The sequence below is a fragment of the Carcharodon carcharias genome, chromosome 19 (assembly GCF_017639515.1).
Source record: "Carcharodon carcharias isolate sCarCar2 chromosome 19, sCarCar2.pri, whole genome shotgun sequence".
NCBI lineage: Eukaryota > Metazoa > Chordata > Chondrichthyes > Lamniformes > Lamnidae > Carcharodon > Carcharodon carcharias.
The window spans coordinates 3,105,253-3,129,934 of record NC_054485.1 but is presented as its reverse complement, the minus strand read 5'-3'; the positions used below and the strand labels follow the sequence as shown (position 1 = coordinate 3,129,934).

Here is a 24,682-nt window from a genome sequence, read left to right as displayed (position 1 = left end):
CCCCCCCCCCCCCCGCCCCCTCCGTGCAGTATAGACCCAGAGTCCTCAAATGTTCCTCATATGTTAAGCCTTTCATTCCTGGGATCATTCTCGTGAACCTCCTCTGGACCCTCTCCAGGGCCAGAACATCCTTCCTGAGATACGGGGCCCAAAATTGCTCACAATATTCTAAATGTGGTCTGACCAGAGCCTTATAAAGCCTCAGCAGCACATCCCTGTTTTTATATTCTAGTCCTCTCGAAATAAATGCCAATATTGCATTTGCCTTCCTAACTACCGCCTCAACCTGCAAGTTAACCCTAAGAGAATCCTGGACTAGGACTCCCAAGTCCCTTTGCACCCCAGATTTCTGAATTCTCTCCCCATTTACAAAATAGTCTATGCCTCTATTCTTCCTACCAAAGTGCGTGACCTCACACTTCCCCACGTTGTATTCCATCTGCCACTTCTTTGCCCATTCTCCTCACCTGTCCAAATCCGTCTGCAGCCTCCCCGCCTCCTCAGTACTGCCTGTCCCTCCACCTATCTTTGTATCATCTGCAAACTTAGCCAGAATGCCCTCAGTTCCTTCCTCTAGATCATTAATGTATAAAGTGAAAAGTTGTGGTCCCAACACTGACCCCTGCGGAACTCCAGTAGTCACCGGCTGCCATCCTGAGAAGGACCCCCTTATCCCCACTCTCTGCCTCTTTCCAGACAGCCAATCTTCTATCCATGCTAGTACCTTGCCTCTAACACCATGGACTCTTATCTTACTGAGCAGCCTCCTATGCGGCACCTTGTCAAAGGCCTTCTGGAAGTCCAGGTAGATAACATCCATTGATACCTCAGAGTCATGGGGCTGGAGAGGATTACAGAGATAGGGAGGGTGAGACCATGGAAGGATTCGAAAACAAGGATGAGAATTTTTGAATCAAGGTGTTGCTTTACCGAGAACCAATGTAGGTCAGGAAGCACAGGGCTGATGGGTGAATTTATGTTGAATGAAAAACACCCCTAGTTGGATGGTTTGTACAGGCTTAAATGCTACAAGGCAGTGGCAGCCAGTTCCTGAGCAACAAATGAGATAAATGACCAGTTAATCTGTCTTAGTTTGAGGAATAACTAATGGTTGGGACTCTTTTAATACTCTCGTGGGATTGTTTCTTTCCAGTTGAAAATTGTGCCTCCGTTTAAAGTTTTATCCAATTCAGTGCTCCCCTTGCACTTTTACATTCAATAATGTGATCAATTTCTGGAGTGAAGCTTGAAATCAAACTGTTGTGATTCGGTTCAGAGAACTATCAACTGAACCAAGCTTGCATGGAGATGTTGAGTGCTGGGATAGCGTTCACATGGATGCTGTATTCCCTATGACAGCTTGATTAAGTTTCCATTATTCATGTGAATATAGTTAGCTCCAATCTTAGTCTGGCTCAGTTAGATGTTTAACTAATACTAAGTTATTGGGAACCTCTTAAAGAAAGCAGTTAGTGTCAGGTGAAGTGCTTGGAATGTTAAGTTCTTAGTTCATGTATCTGCATTCCTTTTAAATCATCCAGTAGTATTAGTATACCTTTCCAGGTAACCAGTTGTTCCTTATCCTTCTTGCATTTTTAAAAAATTTAGCAGCACTTCTTAAAGCTGGATGTAGGAGTCACTTTAAATTATAAGCATATCCCTTAAATTAGTCTTCCTGTCTGGTGGAAATTTCTTTTGGATTGATGAGTGCAATAGTTTAGGCACATGTCCTTTTAAAACTAAACTAATTCTGCAAGAATTGGCAAACCATTAAGATATCTTAACAGAAGAAGAGTCATATGGACTCAGTGTTAACTCTGTTTATCTTTCTCCATGGATGCTGCCAGACCTGCTGAGTTTTTCCAGCATTTTCTGTTTTTATTCCAGATTTCCAGAATCCGCAGTATCTTGCTCTTATCGTTATGAAATTCTAATAGTTCAGATACCATAAGAGGCTCAAACATTATGATCCTGCCTTAGTAAAGCTAGCAGAATGTGGTATCTTTATGAAGCAGTGCAACCAATTTGATAAAACCATTTTACACTTTGTCTGTTGAAATGACTGGGGAATCAATCTGCATCAAAATGCTGTTCTTGCATTCCATGTCCGTTCCACTTTAGCTTCCTATTATACTGTTTTAGTTAGTTATGGTTGTCCTGTTGCCTTTGGGTCACTCTTTCTTGACACTGCCCTTTGGGTTGCAGTTGAATGTTTTCACTTGTTTTTCAGATCAAAAAAGCATTGTGGTCCTTACCTTGAGAAGATTTAGAGTTTTGGCAATTTATCAATAAGCTTACCACCTTATACTTACAGACTTGTTGAATGGTTAATCTATTTTGTATCAGCACTGTGATGTATCCCAGTTTGTATTTATTTTTTGCTCTATACCAGAAACCCATCCTGTTACAAGGTCATGAAAGGTCAATCACACAGATTAAATACAACAGAGAAGGTGATTTGGTGTTCTCCTGTGCAAAAGATACTGTAAGTATAACTTATAAATTATAGAACATTGTAATAACTTATGTCATAAAATTGGTATTGGCACATTTTGTGACAATATCAATAAGTGCAGTGGTTCAAGAAGGCAACTCACCACCACTTTCTCAAGGGCGACTAAGGACGGGCAATAAATGCTGGCCTAGCCAGTGAAGCCCACATCCCGTGATTGAATAAAAAATAATAGTAAGCATGAATATATGAAATCGTGGCGAAGTATATGTAACCTGTCTATGATTACTGGGTGAAACAATGATATACATTTACTTGTGAAAGACGCTGGTAGCTCACTTCAGCTGCAGTGCACTGAGTTGTGAGCCTTCCAGGCTCTCTAATGGGGACTGAAAAATGTTTGCTGACATTCCTAAAAGCACAAAATAAAACAGCACACTTAAAATCAGTTTTTTCATTCATTCATGGGATGTGAACATCACTGGCAAGGTCAGCATTTATTGCCCATCCCTAATTGCCCTTGCAAAGGTGGTGAGCCACCTTGAACTGCTGTAAGTATCCACTTGCATTCTTACAGCTTTTCAAAGATACATCCATTTCTTTGTTCAGATGAATTTTCTAGTGGTCCAGTGTTACTTTTTGCCAGTTTGTAAAATGGTGGACTCTAACCTTTTGTTTTCTGCCTATTTTGACATGATACAGTTTCCTGAGTATTCTCGCCTCTTGTATTATAGTTCCCTATATTATGAACCCTCCTATATATCACCGAAATGTTATTCTTAACGTGAGGCTAGACAGTGTTTTTTTTGATTAGCTGGTTTTTTCCCCCTAAGTTGCCTCCAACCCAGAGGCAGGGAGGAGAATTGTTTGGCTCAACTAAAAGCTAATTTAGCTCAGACTGGGAATTGAATGGGTGTGCTATGTAGCTTTATGCCACTCAGTGCAGCGATTTTCTTTTCCATTATGTCTTTGGTAGAGCAATATTATTTAAAACTCTATGAAGGATCAGTATGGCAACTGTGATACTGTTCCATATGTTCATGTGGCTTTGGGTGTAAGCACTTTAAATCGTAAGTGTGACAGTGTTTCACAAATAAGTTTATATTTTCAATGGCAGCCTTGTTTAAAGACTAACTGATTTTGCTTTTACTTTGTTCCCGTTCACCTTCGCTTTGGTTCCACAAAGCTGTCTGCTTTGTGAGCCAGCTTGTAGCCAGTGTTAACATCTGTGATATCATCACCAACGAACAGTTTAACTCCTGTAATCTAGCTGTTTTGGTGGATTAATATTCAAATTTTATGAGAAAAATAAATGCCATATATTGTAAAGTTGATTAATGATCTTGGGTTAAAACTAAAATCTCTAAATGGTTGGCTTCTGCGTGTACCCTGTATAGAATAAAATTCCTGTTAGTGTCCCTGTGCTCATCTCTTGGATAACTGCAGTATGATAGCTCATGTTTAAACTAGGAATTTGTAGAAAATTTCTTCTAACTTTGCATTGTGAGGTCAGAACCTCGATCCCTTTCTAACATGCAAAATGAAGTGGGCTAAATATTTGAGAAAATTAGCTGTATTATGCAGTCAGACCTATTGAAATTTTTATTACTTATCATCTCTTGATTACTCAAAGACCACCATACAATTATGGTGTCATTTTATATATTCATGGTGCTCTGGTTGGGCCACACCTGTAATGTGCAAAACGGATAATCCCATGTGCTAACCTTACTGAGTAGACGTTGTCCTGCCAACACATGTATGAACAATGTATATTGTCATATGTTTTTAGTGTAAACATTTAACTTGCTAAAGTAAAATCTAATTTATAATTAGGCTCAATCAAACCAGTTCTTTACAAAAGTTGCTATATTAAAATGTAATTTATTTGTATTTTTGAAAAAGAATGCAAGTTGCCCACAATTTAAATTCATGATCATTGAGACTGAGTTAGTACTTCACAATGCTGCGGGGTAACAAAATGCTTACTTCTATATTTTAGTTTGCATCATTGAAAAGGATGATGCAGTACTGGTGACAAGTGAAAATGAGTATTGACAAAGTTGATAAAAATTCATAGTTCCTTATGAAAATCCATAATCTATTCATTCTGTTCTTTTTCCTCTGCACAGGTTGTTAATGTCTGGTATTCTCTGAATGGTGAGAGACTTGGCACTTACAATGGACACACTGGAGCAGTATGGTGTGTAGATGTTGACTGTATCCTTAATGACAAGGATGTAATTTGTACTTATCATCTCATTAGGTAGTAACCAATGTATTTCGTGGATAAATTCACTATGTATATTCGTAGTTCAAATCTAAAGTCTTAGTTGAGAGTACTGCACAATGATAATGGTCAAATGGCAAAAATCATTGTGGTTGCTGGGAATAGGCACAATGCCATAATCTCTCAACCCAGCATTTGTGTAAGTTTACTACTGAAATATCAATTACTGAAGAAGTTTTGGATTTGATTGGCTACATTTGGCTTGCAAGTATTGCTCTGATGTTCAGCCAACTTCACTGTAAACAGCAAAGACTCTTGCTTTCTGTACGTGTAAAACATTTCTGTTCAGCTTTTGACGTGCCATCCTGCTTAGAGGGGTATGCAGGCTCAGGCCAGTTAGTTAGAATTGTGAGATGTTTCACAATGTGGCCATTGATGCATTTCTTACACTTACACAGCCTAGACAGCCCATGAGTTTCAATTTTTATGCATTATGAATTATGATGTAGTACACATCATAATTCTCATAGGAAATACTCTTCTGGAAGCTCCTTGGGGGATTCCAGAAGTTGTAAGGCTGAATAATTTGAATGTCAAAGATTCGTACTGGCAGATGGGTTACTGCTGCTATAGTGGCCACGATATTGTAAATTTCTGCATGAAATCGATAATTTTCTAAAGAAAACACATTTTCAGTTCTTACGAATACTTATCCAATAGAAAAATCTACAGTGGCAACGCTGGAAAGCCCATTTTGATTGCAGTTACTCTTGATACACATTGATACCATATATGTCCATATGTTTTTTTGTATAATCGCTGAAACTTGATGCAAGGAAATTAATGTTTGTGTAATCCATTGTTTGAGTGCTGATCTCTGCTAAGATCTGGTGGGACTAGTGACAGTAACTTTGCAGGTAAAATCTTGCAGCTTTACATTGTAAGAGGTCCAGAAACTTGATCCTTCTTTCTAATAAGGACACCACCTGGCAAAATAAATTATTTGCATATTACAGGTGAATCCTAACCAGACTGAGAAAATTCTTATTACTTATCTTGGTTTCTCTCAAAGGCCATCAGATAGCATGATGTCACTCTTAAGGTATGGCATTTCTCTCTATAGCTGTATTTGAGCACTTTCTAAATGCCACTTATGAGTGTTCAACATTATTTGAAGAAATTCAGATTGCTTCCTGGACATCATGTGGTAGTTGCTGCAGCAACCTGTGCATGTATTTTGAATTTCCATACAGATGATTAATTTTATCCTTAATCTAATAATCAGGGGACACAAAACAAGTGTTAACTGGTTCTGCAGATAACTCATGCAGACTTTGGGACTGTGAAACAGGTGAGATATTGCAATGTTACTATCTTGGCACTTCACTTCTGTATAATGAAGATTACAAAAATCTTCATATTAAGATTAGTTTCTTTTTATAAATTATGACTTGGTGTAAAAAAAAATAGGCTTGGTAATTTGGTTAAAAGTATTCTCTGCAGCATTTAATTCAGTGTTTCATGTACAATTTTACCATTTGTAGCACTGTACACTTTTATTGCAGGTTTTGTTTGTTTCACATTCATCAGATTAATAATTTTCATTATTAGGGAAGCAACTTGCTTTGTTTAAAACGAGCTCTGCAGTCAGAACGGGCGGATTTGACTTCAGTGGCAACATCATCATGTTTACAACTGATAAGCAGATGGGCTACCATTGTTACGTCAGCTTCTTTGACATACGAGACCCTGCTCAGATAAGTAAGGAGAGTGCATTTTAATAGAAATTAGAGAAATTACCCCTTCAAAGATTGATGTTCTTTCCTTAAGCATTTAAAAGAAAGTCTTTCAGATATGTTACCAGCTGTTCAATTTACAGAAAAAACTAGTGAGATGTGTGGTACAAGAGCAGTTCCTGTGTAGCAGTTTAATTTTTTAAATTCTCATTGATCCACCAGAGCATTTGTTTTCATAGATATAGATACATGTGGAAGCTTTTTGCAAAAGTATCAATGTGAGGGGAAAACAGCAAGTTATATTCAAACAGCATGTCCCAGCTGCTGTTCACAATGGGAAAGGTACATACCGTACCCAACCAGCCCGTGCTTGCAAACTCAAAACAGTGTCCAACGTTACATGTGATTCTGTGATTGGACGACACTTGTTAAATAATCCTCAGGGTGCTAAGAATTACGCTGACAACCAATTTAAGATTGTCATTTGGGCTCGCAGTTTGGCGTATTTGCGTGTACTGGAAGCTACATATATTAATACACAGGACTCTGTTCTTTTCAGACAGAAAGAACATGTACACACATTGCACCTGTTTCAGCTGAACAAAATAAGTGACAGCCATTTGCTGACTCATTCCTCAGGGCAATGCCTTTACCAATCAGGGTCAAGCTGTCTGGTTTAAATTTCAAACAATGCTTGACAGTTAACTGTCAGTCACCATCACTGGTGCATTCTTCATGGCAACACCTCTACCAATCAGAGTCCACATGCCAACTAATCAGTACACTCTTCACATGCAGTATAAACGGTTGTTTTCCCCTGATATTGGTATTCTTGTGAAGTGTCCTGATGAGTGCAAGACAAAAAGCTCCAACATGTCTCTTTTTCAGCCATACTTAGTTCTGCGTTAACAAACAGCTAAAAATAGATACATACATGTGAGTATGAAAATTTTCAACACCTACATTTACAAAATGGGTAGATTCTGTAGTATTATGTGATTTCCAGTAACTTGTGTATATAAAAATAATGAATACGCTTTTTCCTTTGCTACATATCAATTTACAATTATTTATGGATTTTATGTTGTAGCATAATTAATTTGGAAGTTATTTTAATGCCTTGCCACTTAAAATGGGTTTTTAATTGAAAATGTTTAGCAGTTCAATTTAAAGATGGAACATCCTGATATTGGACTTATCTCATGGTAGACTTCTGAAAAGTCAAGCTTTAACCTTAAAGTATTCTGGAACTGAAGCTGGACTTGATTTTCTCAGTAACCTCCATTTGATGGTGCTGTTTCTAGTGAGGCAGGCCAGTGTAGTAAGCTGTCTTGTTTGACAGAACCTTTTGTACCGATATGGAGAATCGGTAGCAGTTTCCCCATTGAGTGTGGTTTTGCAAGCTTTTCCTTTCTGGTATATTTTTCCTAGTTTTTTTTTTGGTTGTTTTTGACTTTGGCGGCCATTGGTTTTACATCTTAGAACAAAGGGAACAGGGTTACTGTGCTTGTTTTTATCATATTGCCCATTTTGTGCTCTAGTTTTAAGTTGCATGTGAACAAACCTAAATACTGTTTAACTTAAATTACTCAAAGTACTTTGTACTTGTGCACTAATGGTTGAAAACATGTTACAATTGATGCCACCTACATTAATTCATCTACCACTGGTTGGATAATTCTTTTCTCCCACTGCTGTATCCCACCATTTCTATTTTTATTGTAATCTCAGTAGGATGACAACCTATCCCACCTTTGCAATCTTCTTCACCCTTTCATCCCCTTGGTATCCTTTGACCACCACCCACCTTACTCCAGCCTCCTAGACATCCTACCAGCTCCCCCCATTCCATCTTCAGTTGTAGGGTTTGCAACTGCCTCAACCCTGCTTTTTGGAACTCCCTCTCCCCCCCACCCCCTCATGTTTGAAACTTTTCAAAACATGAGCTATTCATGTCTCCTCTAAAGGAGATATGTCTATGTTAAAGAGGCTATTTTAATACAAGTTGATTTCTTATGAACATTTTTTTTTGCCCAATGTTGTTGAATTGATTTGGTGGGATTGTTTTTTATTTGACCCTTTTGATATATTCAGCAATCATTGCAATATAGCTTTGTCCCAATTTAATCCCAGAAAGTGATTTATCAACATCTAGTGTAAAGTTAAATTGGGTGCAATGGCTCAGTTGGTAACATACTCATCTCTCAGTCAGATCATTTTAGATTCAAGTCCCATTCCAGAGACTTGAGCACAAAACCTAGGCTAACACTCCGGGGCAGTACTGAGGGAGTGCTGAATTGTCAAAAGGTGCTGTCTTTCGGATAGAATGTTAAATTGAGGCTCGGTCCACCCTCCCGCGTGAACATAAAAGATGCCTTGGCAGCATTTGAAGAAACGCTGGGCGTTGTGGCCTATATTCATCCCTCAATCAGATCACAAAAACAGATTCTGATCATTATCACATGGCTCATTATGAGAATTTGCTGCTTGCAAATTGGCTGCCGCATTTTTTACATTACAAGAGTTACTACGCTTCAGAAGTATTTCATTGTCAGTATAGTGCTTTGAGACGTCCTGAGGTCACGAAAGGTGCTATATAAATGTAAGATTTTTTAATATGGTTTTAATTTATTTCTTTTATTTTCCCTATTAATCTTTAGCTAACAATGAACCATACATGAAGGTTCCAGCCAGTGAGTCAAAGATAACTAGTGCTGTTTGGGGACCCCTTGGAGAATTTGTCATTGCAGGACATGAGAATGGTGAATTGGTGCAGTATAGTGCTAAGGTAAGAAGAAATTGCAGAATGATTGCCTGGAACCTAGAGGCAGCATTGTGATATAAATGAATTTCTATGTATGCTCCTGGGGGCAGGGATCACAACCTCATGATAGTTTTGTTCTCTGCCTCTAGAGGAAAAACAACAATGATGGCAAAAGTAATTAGCTATTCCCAATGCCACTAATTTTATCGTTACTGGCCTATGTAAAATCTAAAATTCCAGTCTAGCTGGAATAACAAGTCATGCAGTAAAAGTGCATCAAGAACCCACATACCTTTTAAACAACAATGTATAACTCATCTGTCATTACAACACTGACAATTCTATATTGCTTTTTCACTAATATCTGGGGAACGACGTATTTATATGAAAGGAGCGTTCCTGGTATGTATGTCTCTGTTCTACATCAGTCAATGAATTTGAGCCAGTAAGAGAGCTGTCCTTTGTTATTTTGGAGTCCTGACTGCTATGAAATGTATATCTTTAAAGTGATTAAACAATGGTGAATTATTCACATAAAAGCAAAATGCTGTGGATGCTGGAGATCTGAAATAAAAACAAAGTGCTGGAAAAACTCAGCAGGTCTGGCAGTTTCTGTGAAGAAAGAAACAGGTAACATTTTGAGACCAATATGACTGTTCAGAACAGTGATTTTTTTGCAATTATTGACATTTCTCTTATTTTGTTTTATTGACAGTCAGGGGAAATAATGACAAAAGTGAAAGAACACACCAAGCAAATTAACGACATCCAAACATCCTTAGACCTGACCATGTTTATCACTGCTTCAAAGGATAGTACTGCTAAGGTATGCATTTTTCTCATATTTAACAGCTATTGATTCATATGTTATCACTTCTAATTTTTCTAGTGCAAACTTAGCTGTAGATTTGACCAGATTCAGCACACTGTTCCAATCTGAGCTTGTAGAAATATCGGTACATTATGTACAAAGTCTGTTTATTAAAAGTGAGGAATTTTGTTCACGGTAAGAATCAGCCTGGTTTTCCATGGACTTCAGTTTTGCCGAGGCTTCTTGGTGCCTTACTCCATCAAATGCAGCACTGCTGTCAGGGGCAGCAGCTCTCCAATCCCAAGCATTTAGCTCGTGCATCCGTGTCCGGATCAAAGCTGCAACAGCCTGACTAAACATGAATGCTAAATTTATTGGTGAGTCGGTGTCACAATTTTTGAAATCTTTATTTAACTGAGTATGGTTTGAATTTAAATCTGGTGTAACCTAAATTACAAATTCCAGTTATTACAATGCAAAGTACCATTTATCTTGTGTGGCATTTTGTAGGGTTTTATTGGATAAATATTCTTGGTAATGTAAGTACATTTGTGAAGGGATGATCTTTTTCATAGGCCAGGGATTTTCCCCTCGGCGAGTTGGGGGCGGGGCCTGGTTGCCGAGGGGAAAATGATGCGGGATGACATCGGGAGGAACCCCCGATGTCATCCCGGTCCATTCAAATTTTTAGGAAGGCGCGCGGACAGCGAAATCAGCTGTCTGCCCGCCTGCCTGTCAATGGCCAAATGAGGCTATTGACAGGCTATTTAAATTAATTAAAGACCCTGCCCGTCCAAGCTTAAGGCTGGCGGGCAGGCCAGGAGCTCTAGCGGGCTGCAGATTATTGATGAAACTTCATCCACTGGGATGAAGTTTCATGTCCGTATTGTAAAAAAAATTAATAAAGTTTATGTGGTCATTATTAAAACGTCCCATCTTCTGTGACATTGTCACATGGGGGGGACATGTTAATAATTTTTTAATGTTTTTAACACTCAGTTTTCTCCCTGAGACAGGACTTTGCCTCAGGGAGAAGTGCGCTCTTTGACAAATGGGGATTCCTACACGCACACACGCACACGCCCCTGCCCCCGCCCCCCCCACCACAGGAAGCACATAGCTGGAAATCAAACACAAACAGAAAATGCTGGAATGCTCATCTTAGTTGATGTAATTTCTCATGCCATCTGAGCTACGAAAAGCTGATGATAAAAGGCCATCAGGGCCATTTAAGCCAACCCTGACACTTCACATTGACACCCACCCCTCCCTGGGGCTACCCTTGCTGATTCCAAACCAAAAAAAACTCTTTATAAAGTTTTTAATTTATACAGTGTAGGAAGTTTATTGCTTAAGAATGCCTGAAGCTGTAAAGGTTATAGAACCAGATACTCTAAAAGTGCATTAATAATAATAAGTATATCACCTTGTTCCATCCATGGCAACTCTGTTTGAGCTAGTTTTTCCAATTTTCTTGACGTGTTCTTAATCTTTTTTTTATTATAGCTGTTTGATTCTGCAAGTTTCGAACACTTGAAAACATTCAGGACTGAAAGGCCTGTGAATTCAGCTGCTATTTCACCTATTGTGGAACATGTAAGTTGCCTGATTAAAATTCATGAATTGTGTGCATGTATACTTACTAAACAAAGTATGGTTCAAAGCTCACACATGTAGCCTGCAGTTTATTGCTAGGAATATTTTCTTCCTAAACCACAATGCTCAGCTTAGTTGGTGAAAATTACTGATTTGATGTTCCTCCCACCTCCCCTTTCTGTCTTTGGGGCCATGCATAATGAGCGATGTTTCTTCTGCACACTAATTCCTGGAACATCTTCCAGGTCATTTAAACACCTCACTTTATTTTAGTGCATTCTGTAAACTCTAAAAAGAATGGCTGGAGAAGTGGATAACTCGCCAAAGTCACAATACCATCTAAATATTCATTGATCCAAGTGCAATCTAATCAATGGAAAGTGCTTGGAAGTTTCTGACTAGGTCAGAAGTATTCTACCTTCCTTCTACGAGGAATCGAAGGTTATGGGGACCAGGCAGGGAAGTGGAGTTAAGGTCACAATCAGATTAGCCATGACTTTATTGAATTTGGAGCAGGCTGGAGGGGCCAAATGGACTACTCCTATTTCTTATGATCCTATGAGGAAAGCACGATAAGGTATGTGCTAGATGCAGGATTTTTATATAAAAACAAATTGCTTCTGCAGTTCATGCAAATTTGTGTAAGTAGTTACATAACTGGCCCTGTTGTGTACAGTAAAAGTTAATCTGAAATTAATTGTATTCTAAAGTCATTTAATCTGGTTAGTTTTCTCATTGGAAATGTGAACAATCATATAAAATAGCAATATTAATCCCTTTGGTGTTGCTATGTCGCACGTTTCATCCTGCTTTTTCATTGATTTTCAGAATAGATAATTGGGGTTTATGATTATTTAGATTATGTAGCTTGGTTTATTACAATTCATGCCTTTATTTTGTACCACAATGTTCTTGGTAATCAGCAAATACAGTTTGTACTAAAACTTAGATTGCTTCCAAATGTAGCTTCTGATTACCTCTAGCTTCCATGCTTCTAGCTCATTGTAGTTCCTGTTTTAATTAGTACTAATAAATGCAAGTCTTGTAGAATCACTGTGACAATCAAAGATAATACTTGAAGAACAGTATTTCAGTTAAACTTCAAAAGCAGCGAAGTAGTGGCCAAAAATGGACATTAAATTTTCAAACCGTTTTTACAAGTGTTTTTTTGGAGTTGGATGGAGTTAGGTTTTGAAGGATTTGCATTTTGAAGTGTAAATGATTTGTTGCATCCAGGAGTACAATTTTAGGCAGTATGTAGAAAGCCCAACTAAGGAGGGGGCAGTTCTGGACCTTATATTCGGAAATGAGCCCAGGCAGGTGGAAGGTGTATCAGTAGGGGAGCATTTTGCAGATAGTGACCATAACTCAGTTAGATTTAGGATAGTTATGGAAAAGAATAAGTTTGGGCCAGGAATAAAAGTTCTAAACTGGGGAAAGGCTAATTTTACTAAGCTTAGCCAAGTCTCGGTCATAGCTATGATATCGTACTCCCGCGCGTCTATCTGTGCCCTCAGCTCATCTGTCTTATTCCTCAGGTTCCTTGCATTAAAATATATTCCATTTAGTCTTGCTAAATTCACTTCTTTCTTATCTAGCCTATGCTTCCTCTGCCTTCCAGACTCACTTACTAGCGTTTTAACTTCTAATTCCATCAACAGCCTAGCCAAGCTGCTCCTGAACTGAAACAGCTTGGCTAGGCTGTTCTATAGCACAAGTCTTCAGTACTATTGCTGGAACAATGTCAGGGCCCTTAGCCTTTGCAGTATCCAGTGTCTTCATGTGGAGTGAATCAAATTGGCTGAAGCCTGGCATCTGTAATGCTGGGGACCTCAGGAGGAGGCGGAGATGGGTCAATCACTCAGCACTTCTGGCTGAAGATTGTTGCAAATGCATCAAGCTTATCTTTTGCACTGATGAGCTTGGCTCTCCCATCAATGAGGATGGGGATATTTGTGGAGCCGCCTCCTCCAGCGAGTTGTTTAATTGTCCACCATCATTCACAACTGGATGTGGCAGGACTGCAGAGCTTAGATCTGATTCATTGGTTGTGGAATTGCTTAGCTTTGTCTATCGCTTGCTGTTTCTGCTGTTTGGCATGTACGTAGTCCTGTGTTACAGCTTCACCAGGTTGACACCTCATTTTTAAGTATGGGTTTTGAGTCTGTATGACCCTTCTTCAGAGCTAGTTTTTTCTTTCTCCACAGATGCTGTTAGACCTGCTGAGTTTTTCCAGCATTTTCTATTTTTGTTTCAGATTTCCAGCATCCGCAGTATTTTGCTTTTATCATTTTTAAGTATGCCTGGTGCTGTTCCTGTCATGGCCTCCTGCATTCTTCATTGAACCAGGGTTGATCCCCTGGCTTGATGGTAATGATAGAGTGGGGAATATGCCAGGCCATGAGGTTGCAGATTGTGGTTCAATACAATTCTGCTGCTGATGGCCCACAGCACCTCATGGATGCCCAGTTTTGAGCTGCTGAATCTCCTCGAAATCTATCCCATTTAGCATGGTGGTAGTGCCACACAACATGATGGAGGGTATCCTCAATGTGAAGACAAGACTTCATCTTCACAAAGATTTATGCGGTGGTCACTCTTATCTTGGACAGATGTATCTGCAGCAGGCAGGTTGGTGAAGATGAGGTCAAGTGGGTCCTTCCCTCCTGTTGGTTCTCTCACCACCTGCTGCAGACCCAGTCTAGCAGCTGTGTCCTTTAGGACTCAGTCAGCTTGATTTGTGGTGGTGCTACCGAGCATGGTGATGGCCATTAAATTCCTGCACCCAGAGTACATTTTACGCCCTTGCCACCTTCAGTGCTTCTGCCAAGTGGTGTTCAACATGGAAGAGTACTGATTCATCGACAGGGTGGTAGGTGGTAATCAGGAGGTTTCCTTGCCCAATTTTGACCTGGCACCATGAGATTTCATTGGGTCCAGAGTCAATGTTAAGGACTCCCAGGGCAACTCCCTCCCAGCTGTACACAGGACTTAAGAGCACGAGTAGGTCATTTGGCCCTTCGAGCCTGCTTCATCATTCAGTAAGATCATGGCTGATGTGATTGTGGTCTCAGCTCCACTTTCTGATCTGCCCCCCACCCCCGTAACCCTTGACTTCCTTGTCTAACAAAAATCAAAGTTCTGGCTAACTTAACCTTGAATAAATTTAAAGACCCAGACTCCGCTACCGCCTGGGGAAGAGAATTCCACACAATGACCCACTGAGGGAAAAACATTCTTCCTCATTTCAGCTTTCAAAGGGAGACAGACCTCTTTTTTTAAACTGTTGCCTAGTTTTAGTCCCCCACAAGATGAAACATCCTCTGGGCATCCACTCTATCCAGTCCCCTCAGGATCTTATGTTTTAGTACGATCACCTGTTTTTGCGGTTGGATGTCTGTGATGAATGGTGTACTGCAGGGATCGGTGCTGGGATGCTTGCTGTTTGTAGTGTGCATTAATGATTTAGACATGAATATAGGAGGTATGATCAGTAAGTTCGTAGATGACATGAAAATTGGTGGTGTCGTAAATAGTGTACAGGAAAGCCTTAGATTACAGGACAATATAGATGGGTGGGTAAGATGGGCAGAGCAGTGGCAAATGGAATTTAATCCTGAGAAGTGTGAGGTGATACATTTTGGGGGGACTAACACGGCAAAGGAATACACAATGAATGGTAGGAACCTAGAAAGTACAGAGGATCAGAGAGACCTTGGTGTACATGTCCATAGATCCCTGAAGGCAGCAGCACAGACAAGGTGGTTAACTAAAACAAAAACAGAATTACCTGGAAAAACTCAGCAGGTCTGGCAGCATCGGCGGAGAAGAAAAGAGTTAAAGTTTCGAGTCCTCATGACCCTGTTGACTTGAAACTTCAACTCTTTTCTTCTCCGCCGATGCTGCCAGACCTGCTGAGTTTTTCCAGGTAACTCTGTTTTTGTTTTGGATTTCCAGCATCCGCAGTTTTTTGTTTTTAAGGTGGTTAACTAGGCATACAGGATACTTGCCTTTATTAGCCGAGGCTTAGAATATAAGAGCAGGGAGGTTATGTTGGAGCTGTATTAAACGCTAGTTAGGACACAGCTGGGATGCAGTTCTGGTTTGCCACACTATAGGAAGGATGTGATTGCATTAGAGAGGGTGTAGAGGAGATTCACCAGGATGTTGCCTTGGCTGTAGTGTTTCAGTTATGAAGAGAGACTGGATAGGCTGGGGTTGTTTTCCTTGGAGTAGAGAAGGCTGAGGGGGGAACCTGATAGAGGTATACAAAATTATGAGGGGCATAGATAGAGTAGATAGGAAGAAACTTTCCCCTTAGCGAAGGTGTCAATAACCAAGGGGCATAGATTGAAGGTAAGAGGCAGGAGGTTTAGAGGGGATTTGAGGAAAACATTTTTCACCCAGAGGGTGGTTGGAATCTGGAACACACAGCCTGAGGGAGTGGTACAGACAGGAACGCTCACAACATTTAAGAAGTATTTAGATGAGCACTTGAAACGCCATAGCACACAGAGCTCTGAGCCAAGTGCTGGAAAATGGGATTAGAATAGATAGGTGCTTGATGGCTGGCACAGACACGATGGGCCGAAGGGCCTGTTTCGGTGCTGTATAACTCTATTACTCTGAGATAAGATTTGGCCCAAGTGGACTGGGAGATACTACTTGCAGATAAAACTGTGACAGAGCAGAGACAGACATTCAAGGAGGAAATAGCAAGAGTACAGGGCAAATATGTTCCCGTAAAGACAAAGGCGGGGGGGACCAAGTCCACAGAACCATGAATGTCAAGGGACATAAAGATTAGGATTAAGGAAAACAAGAAGATTATGGCAGATACAGAGGGCTCAATATGACATACTCCCTAGAGGAGTATAAAAAGTGCAGGGGGGGAACTTAAAAAAGGAAATTAGGAAAGCTAAGAGCATGCATGAGAAAGCATTGGTGGGTAGAATAAAGGAAAACTCAAAGGGGTTTTTAAAATATATGAAGAGCAAAGAATATCAAGGGAAAGAGTAGGGCCAATCAGGGACCATAGAGGTAATGTGTGTGGATCCAGAAGACGTGGGTACAGTCCTCAATGAATACTTTGTGTTGATCTTCACAATGGAAAAGGACGATGCAGGTATAGACATCAGGGTGTGAAATATTTGATGAAATTAACATAGAGAGAAGAGGAAATTAACATAGAGAGGAGAGGAAATTAACATAGAGAGGAGAGGAAATTAACATAGAGAGGAGAGGAAATTAACATAGAGAGGAGAGGAAATTAACATAGAGAGGAGAGGAAATTAACATAGAGAGGAGAGGAAATTAACATAGAAGAGGAAATTAACATAGAGAGGAGGTACTAGTGGGTTTAGCCGCCTTAAAAGTGGATAAATTCGCAGGCCCGGATGAGATGTATCCCAGGTTGTTGAGGGAGGCAAGGAAAGAGATATCAGGGACCCTGGCAGTAATTTTCAAATTCTCTCTGGCCACAGGTGACCTGCCAGAGTACTGGAGGACTGCTAACATTGACCCATTATTTTAAAACGGAAGGAAGGGATAGACCAGGAAATTACAGGCCTGTCAATCTAACCTCGGTGGTGAGGAAGTCACTGGAAAGAATTCTGAGGGACAAAATATATCTGTCCTTGGACCCACACGGATTAATCAGGGATAGTCAGCATGGATTTGTTAAGGGCAGGTCATGTTTGACAAATTTGATCGAATTTTTTGAGGAGGTAACCAGAAATGTTGATGAGGGTAATGCATTTGATGTGGTCTACGTGGACTTTTGTTAAGGCTTTTGATAAGGTCCCTCCTGGCAGACTGGTCAAGAAAGTAAGAGCCCATGGGATCGAAGGCAAAGTGGCACGTTGGATCCAATATTGGTTGAGAGGCAGGAAGCAGAGGGTGATGGTAGAGGGATGTTTCTGTGACTGGAAGTCTGTTTCCAGTGGGGTTCCTCAGGGCTCGGTGCTGGGGCTCTTGCTGTTTGTGGTACACATAAATGACTTGGATTTAAATGTAGGGGGCGTGATTAAGATGTTCACGGGTGGCATGAAAATGGATCGGGTGGTAAATATTGAGGAGGATAGCCATAAGCTGCAGGAGGATATCAATCGACTGGTCAGGTGGGCAGAGCAGTGGCAAATGGAATTCAACTCTGATAAGTATGAGGTAATGCACTTGGGGAGGGTTAACAAGGCAAGGGATTACATTGAGTGGTAGGACCTTGGAAAGTACTGAAGATCAGAGGGAGCTTGGTGTGCATATCCACAGATTCTTGAAGGTAGCAGGGCAGTTAGATAAGGTGGTTAAGAAGGCATATGGGATACTTGCCTTTATTAGCTGAGGCGAACAATACAAGAGCAGGGAGGTTATGCTGGAACAGTATGAAATGCAAGTTAGGCCACAACTGGAGTACTGTGTGCAGTTCTGGTCACCATTATCGGAAGGATGTGATTGCACTGGAGAGGGTGCAGAGGAGATTTACCAGGATGTTGCCTGGGCTGGAGGGTCTGAGCTACAAGGAAAGATTGGATAGGCTGGGGGTGTTTTCGTTGGAGCAGCAAAGGTTGGGAGGGGGCCTGATTGAGGTGTATAAGATTATGAGGGACACAGGGTGGAAAGGAAGGCACTTTTTCCATTAGTAGAGGAGTCAATAACCAGGGGGGCATAGATTTAAGGTATGAGGGGAGTTGAGAAATTTTTTCACTCTGAGGGTTGTGGGAGTCTGGAACTCACTGCTTGAAAGGGTGGTTGAGTCAGAAACTCTCGTAATATTTCCGAAGTATTTAGATATTCACTTACGTTGCCATAGCCCCCAGGCTATGGGCCAAGCGCTGGAAAATGGGATTAGTGTAGTCAGACTGGCGCGGACACAATGGGCCAAACGGCCTCCTTCTGTGCTGCAAACGTCTGAGACTCTGAGTCTATTTAGAAAATAACATCCAGACACAAAAGTTTTTTTTTAATGGTATTCATACTTGAAAGTATTTAAATTCTTGAGGGTGAGAAAGTACTTTTATGATAAAGTCAAAGGCACAAAATGCAAATTGATTTTAAGGAATTTCTTAAATATTTGAAGCATACAACCTGATTTAATGGTTGATAAATTACTAGTACATAAAATGGTTGTAAATAAGCTTCATTCTGTGACTTTCATTTATCTCGTGTTCAGTCGAGAGCAGTGCTAGTGTATTTAGAGCAGACTGTCTCATGATTAGTATTCCACTTAAATCTCTGTTACACTTCATTTACTGCATTGCAATGTCGAAGACCACCTTTCACTTTTATCTTCTTGCTCTATTTTTCACAGAAGTTGCTGTCTTTTCCCACAGATGGTGTAGATAGAGGAAAGCTGACACTACTATCATTACCTCTATGGATGCAGTAACTGCCTCGTCCATCACCCTTTGTAGACATTCAGCTTAATGAAAAAAGTCATTTTCAATTAAGCTGTTTCTGCCTCAATGGCTTGGAGATGAAAGTTATTCATGTGTTGGTACTAATGTTATCTGCCTTTCTATTTGCTGAGACCTGCTCTGAGATTGGGGCAACAGCTTCCATTTTTAATCCTCTAAAGGAATGGTGCCTTCCACCACAGCCTAAAAGTTTACCATAGGTTTATAATTTAAACCGTTATCTACAAATTTCCTTTAGTTCATTCTTTCCAAGGGGATGAAAGATGATACAATCCATGGCTGGTTTGTCTGAGTTTGGAGCGCTGTGTAGAAACCCTTCACTTGTTTCATATGAAACAAATGTAGGCTCTCTTACTCGGGATATCTCAAAATGGAAAAAGATTTGGAATGTAACCAATAAGCATTCTATTAGATGAAAACTACCAGATATTATGAGCAATAATCACAATGGCCTATATGGAGACTGACTTGCAGATTCTGGTCTGTGAAAGATGCGCAGGAACTCAGCTAATATTTCTTATTTCATATTTTTGTTTTTATATAAAAATCGATGATCAGGATAAGTCTATTGCTTTGTCTGAATGTACAAAATTACAGCCCATGATATATTAGCAAATGTTTAATATTGCCTGCCGGTTAAGGAAAAACATTTTAATCTAAATTATCCAACAGCAGTTAAATTCTGGCATGGGAATTGTGTTAAACAGTGATTTCTGGGCCTGAGACATATACACATCCATACTTCCGCAGTGAGCGCTGTATGTGATTCTCTTGTAGCTGGGGAAACCGAACAGGTGGGAGTTTCCACAGATTTCCCTATAACTGAAAAATGTTACTTCTCCACGAGTAGAAAAAGTACTTCACTGCAACACTTTTTTAAGCAGTGTAGTCACTTAAATTAAATAACAGATTTAAGCACCATTTTGGTTCACCCCACAAGTTCCAATTGTAACAAAACCTTTATCTAGACCCGGGTTTTCTATAGACCTTGGGGTCATATAGCTGGGAGACAGGAATCTAACCTGCAATGCCGAGCAGCTTAGTCCTAATTTTGTTTTACGTAATTCACAAGTTTGTCCAATTTGAGTGTTGTAGGCCAGGTGGTTTTAATTTAGGATTAGTGCATAAATCCTAAATCAGAGCACCAGGATCTTTTAGTATGCACAGCTTGAGTTGTGCGTAAACTAATCAGAATATTAATTACAGTCTTTAAATATGACTATTGTTTGCAGCTCATCAGCCACAAAGACAAAAAGCTTGAATGCTGCTGAACTAGATCAACTGATCAGAGTTGCCAGCAAAAATTACTCATCAGGTTAAGAACAGATTCTGAAATCATCGTGATAATAGTTTAGAAGGAACCATTTTTGGTTATTCACATTGTTGTCATCAAATTTTATTCAGCCAAGGCTAAAGTATCAGTGTAATTTTGTGACCCAACACACTGTTCATGTGAAATTAAATCATCTTGAGTACAAGTCATTTCTGGGTTAAGTCATGTAACAGGATCATCAGGGCAGATCTGTAGAGTAGCAGTGTTCATGAAAAATGACACAATTTCCTGCTTAATTGACCGTATCCAATGCTGAACTAGATAGTGATGAGACTACCCCTTGCAATACATGCAGTGAACATTAAAAGGTGATTGTTTGTTTTGTTAAACCTTGATGATGTGGAGTTTGGTTTGCATTTTATGGCTTGAGAGGATGCTTTTTCATGTAGAAGATTTTTACCTGTCACAGCATATAATTTGAAAGCTGATATAAAAAAAACAAACCTTTACAGCTGTAATATGTATCTGAATATTGCATTTTTTTCTCAATTGGGTTGCGTTCTGCTGCTCATTGTCGGTATACAGTGTATTACACGTGTTTTGATGCCTGGACACCATTCCCTTTCAGTTAATTGCCAAAGGCCATTGTACTGCTTCCTAAAACATTCTGTGTAAATCTGATGAGTGAATTAAGTATTACTGCTGTTGATAAAGTATTCTTGTAGTCTGCTTTGGTTAATTGTCTCAATACTAAATTTTGATTTGATAGGTTGTCCTTGGTGGTGGTCAGGAAGCAATGGATGTCACAACGACCTCTACCAGAATTGGCAAGTTTGAGGCCCGGTAAGTAGCAAACACTGGTGTGGCATTAATTCACTGAACTTAATTTTGGTATGTTATCTGCTTGTTTTGTGAGTTTAACCCAAAATTATTACTTCTGTATTTAAGAACTATGCATAAATGCTGAATTAGACTCCTTTTTAAGAATGTGTCTGAAATGTCACTACAGTAGTATCTGGTCTGTGGCTCATTCAGTAAGCTTGTGCCTTCGTCTCGGTTAATTAGGAGTAATATTGTGCACCACTGGGATGTTTTGTACTCTCCAAAGTGCAGCTTGGAAATCTTGTGTCTTTGAAAAGTTTACTTTCACAAGAATGCGATTAGCTGATGCCATTCCAATATTTGAATTGGGAAATGTCTACTTAAATCTTGTGTTTGTGATTTCACAGTGGAACATGGATTATCTGTACTGCAGCTTTGCCACTATGTCAGAGTTTTTCAGCCTTATGCTCCATTGCACAGCCTCTTTTACTATTTTTGTTGTACCTGCTATTTGTGGTGAATAAAACCTTTGTTAATTTTATTGCCATGCCAGGAATGTTGTTGCACCATATGTGCACAGACTAAACTTGAGGACAGTTCTGTCGGGCTCTATTGCCTGCTCCCTATCTGAGAACTCGGCGCAAACTGGGAGCTTCCTGGTCTTGATATCTGAGACAGCAAATTTACTTTGTCTTCAAAATAGCTTTTTATACTTGTTTTAAATTAAAATTATCATTAGTAATCTCAGTTGAGGGACTTTATTGATGGAATGTTTAGCCTTGAGCCAGAGAGCCTTGAATTCGACTTTCAGATCGCACTGCATTTGAATGAATTTTTCTGCTCCTTGGCTTCCTGATTGTGGAGGGCTTCAACTGAGGTTCAATCTATATGATTCTGTATGGTCACTACTAATTGTCTATATCAACGTCAGGTAATTGTGTTAAAAACAAAAAACTGTGGATGCTGGAAATCTAAAACAAAAACAGAAACAGAAATACCTGGAAAAACTCAGGTCTGGCAGCATCGGCGGAGAAGAGTACAGTTGACGAAACGTTTCGTTAACTGTGCTCTTCTCTGCCGATACTGCCAGACCTCCTGTGTTTTTCCAGGTGTTTCTGTTTTTGTTCTGGTAATTGTGTGATGGCCATCATTAATGAAGCCAGAATTGGCCAGGGATGAGGTGGAATATTCAATTTAGTTATTTTTATTTTTTTAAAAAAAGGAACTTGCAGCCACCTTTGGGAAAAGATCAGCTAAAAGGCTCTGATCTACACAAGTTGGATACTCGCAAGGTAACATAGGCAGGAGTTGAGCAATCTGTAAATCAGATTATTCCACCCTCATGGCTTCAGAGAAAATACAATATAGTGATGAGGTGGGAGGGCCTTTTGTGTAACGATAACTGTGGAACTGTATGATAGTTTAATTCCTTTTCCCTTTTTTAGATTTTTCCATTTGTCATTTGAAGAGGAATTTGGTCGAGTAAAGGGTCATTTTGGACCAATCAACAGCGTAGCTTTCCACCCTGATGGAAAAAGGTTGGTGTAATAGTTTGAAAACTGTGTTTGAAACTTTGATATAGAATATTATGAGTTACACTGAAACTAGCAGAAGATAGATTTTAGTTTTATTGTTTTAGTTCCCTTGTGTCACTGTTCTTCAAATAGACCTATTCCAAACACATTTTATTTACATTTGGAAATCTTTAGAGACAATTTGTATTCTGGGGCTTCTTGTTTATGTGCTTCTGAGGGTATGTAGTAAACTAAAGGGAGTTTATACATAGCTGCCAGTAAATTCAAAGGTATTGCAGATATATTACTATCATGACTTTAGTTTACTTTTTAATGCAATTATCATTACATAAATTACAAAAATCAGACCAAATAGCTGACTGCTTAGAAGACATTCATAGTGACATTAGAGAAATTATCTTCACCATTTTATGGGTGTCTTAAGTAACATTATTTAGATGGAGGGAATGTATTCAGCAGATTAGTGTGGTAATGGTTTGAATTTTCCAGAACAGATTGAATTCTGGAAAGCTTGTGTTAAAATGCTGCAAGGACAGTGGATGCTGTGAGTGAAGAGGGGGAAAAGAAGGAACGAGTGCAGCCAAACTTGATTCCAAAATTGATAATGTGGATACCTGCACCAGTCTTAGTGCCTAAATGTTATTTGTCCTGTTTTCTAATTTTGGGATAGACTAGAATGTACAAGGATCTAATCAATAATTATTGTTCTTTACAGTTACAGTAGTGGAGGTGAAGATGGTTACGTGAGAATACATCATTTTGACCCACAGTATTTTGAATTTGAGATGGAATTTTAAGGAGTTGAAGAGAGATCATTTTCAAATTGTTTTGCAAGATTTATTTTGTTAAAATAAATGAATACAAAAAAAATTAACATCATTTACTTGCTCTGTATTTCATTGATTCAGTTATTCTAATTGGACTTTACATAACAAACATACAGTTTAACTACAAAAAGATGCAAACAAAAAATAATTTGCCCTATTTAAATTGCTCTCATTTTGTAGATGCATAATCTGGACCAATTTGCAAAGGTGACCAAAAAAATTGGTTTCAAGGAAATTGAAAGAATGTGTAATTCTTTTACCTTAAATTATATTCAGAATTAGCACATTGGAATAAAGGACTGTTTCACCAATGTTCTGAAATAAAAATCAGCCATTTGAGCACACAAGTTGGTTATTTGTGGAGTTATTTTAAACCTATATTATCCATATTGTTGAAATGATTAATGTTCAGGCTTAAAGACATTTAAAGCACAGAAGGAGGCCATTCAGCCCACTGTGTCCATGCCGCTCAACAAAGATTTGACTACACTAATTCCTCCTCTCTTGGCCTTCTACCACTTATCTTAAATCTGTGCCCCCTGGTTATTGGCCCTTCTACTAATGGAAAAAGAGCCTTCCTATCCACCTTATCTATGCCCCTCATTATCTTAAATACCTCTATCAGGTCCCCTCTTAACCTTCGCTGCTCCAAGGAAAACAACCCCAGCCTATCCAATCTTTCCTCATAGCTCAGACCCTCCAGCCCAGGCAGCATCCTGGTAAATCTCCTCTGCACCCTCTCCAGTGCAATCACATCCTTCCTATAATGTGGTAACCAGAACTGCACGCAGTACTCCAGTTGTGGCTTAATGAACGTTTTATATAGTTTCAGCATAACCTTCCTGCTCTTGTATTCTGTGCCTCGGCTAATATGGGCAAGTATCCCATATGCCTTCTTAACCACCTTATCCACCTGCTCTGCTACCTTCAGGGATCTGTGGATATGCACACCAAGCTCCCTCTGATCTTCAGTACTTTCCAGGGTCCTAACATTCATAGTGTAATCCCTTACCTTGACAGCCCTCCCCAAGTGCGTTACCTCACACTTTATCCGAGTTGAATTCCATTTGCCACCGCTCTGCCCACCTGAGCAGTCCATTGATATCCTCCTGCAGTTTACAGCTACCCCCCTCTACCTGTTCATCTTGTGTCTACTGAAGGCCTTTACAAGTGCATTGTATTTGTCCAAAAAAGATGTTCCAACAGGTGTTTTCATATTTCTGT

The 24,682-nt window shown here is 39.6% G+C and overlaps 1 protein-coding gene across 1 annotated transcript in view; it reads left to right on the top strand.

Annotated features, from left to right (window-relative positions):
- eif3i (eukaryotic translation initiation factor 3, subunit I) overlaps positions 1 to 23,802 on the top strand; it is a 24,067-nt gene extending 265 nt beyond the window's left edge. The window contains exons 2-11 of the mRNA XM_041213447.1: positions 2,393 to 2,485; positions 4,585 to 4,672; positions 5,968 to 6,033; positions 6,294 to 6,443; positions 9,079 to 9,206; positions 9,898 to 10,008; positions 11,500 to 11,589; positions 21,044 to 21,117; positions 22,542 to 22,634; positions 23,347 to 23,802. Coding sequence (XP_041069381.1) covers positions 2,393 to 2,485; positions 4,585 to 4,672; positions 5,968 to 6,033; positions 6,294 to 6,443; positions 9,079 to 9,206; positions 9,898 to 10,008; positions 11,500 to 11,589; positions 21,044 to 21,117; positions 22,542 to 22,634; positions 23,347 to 23,428 — 975 coding nt within the window. The 3' untranslated portion in view covers positions 23,429 to 23,802. The remainder of the gene's footprint in view (positions 1 to 2,392; positions 2,486 to 4,584; positions 4,673 to 5,967; positions 6,034 to 6,293; positions 6,444 to 9,078; positions 9,207 to 9,897; positions 10,009 to 11,499; positions 11,590 to 21,043; positions 21,118 to 22,541; positions 22,635 to 23,346) is intronic.
- Positions 23,803 to 24,682: the final 880 nt, after the last annotated feature.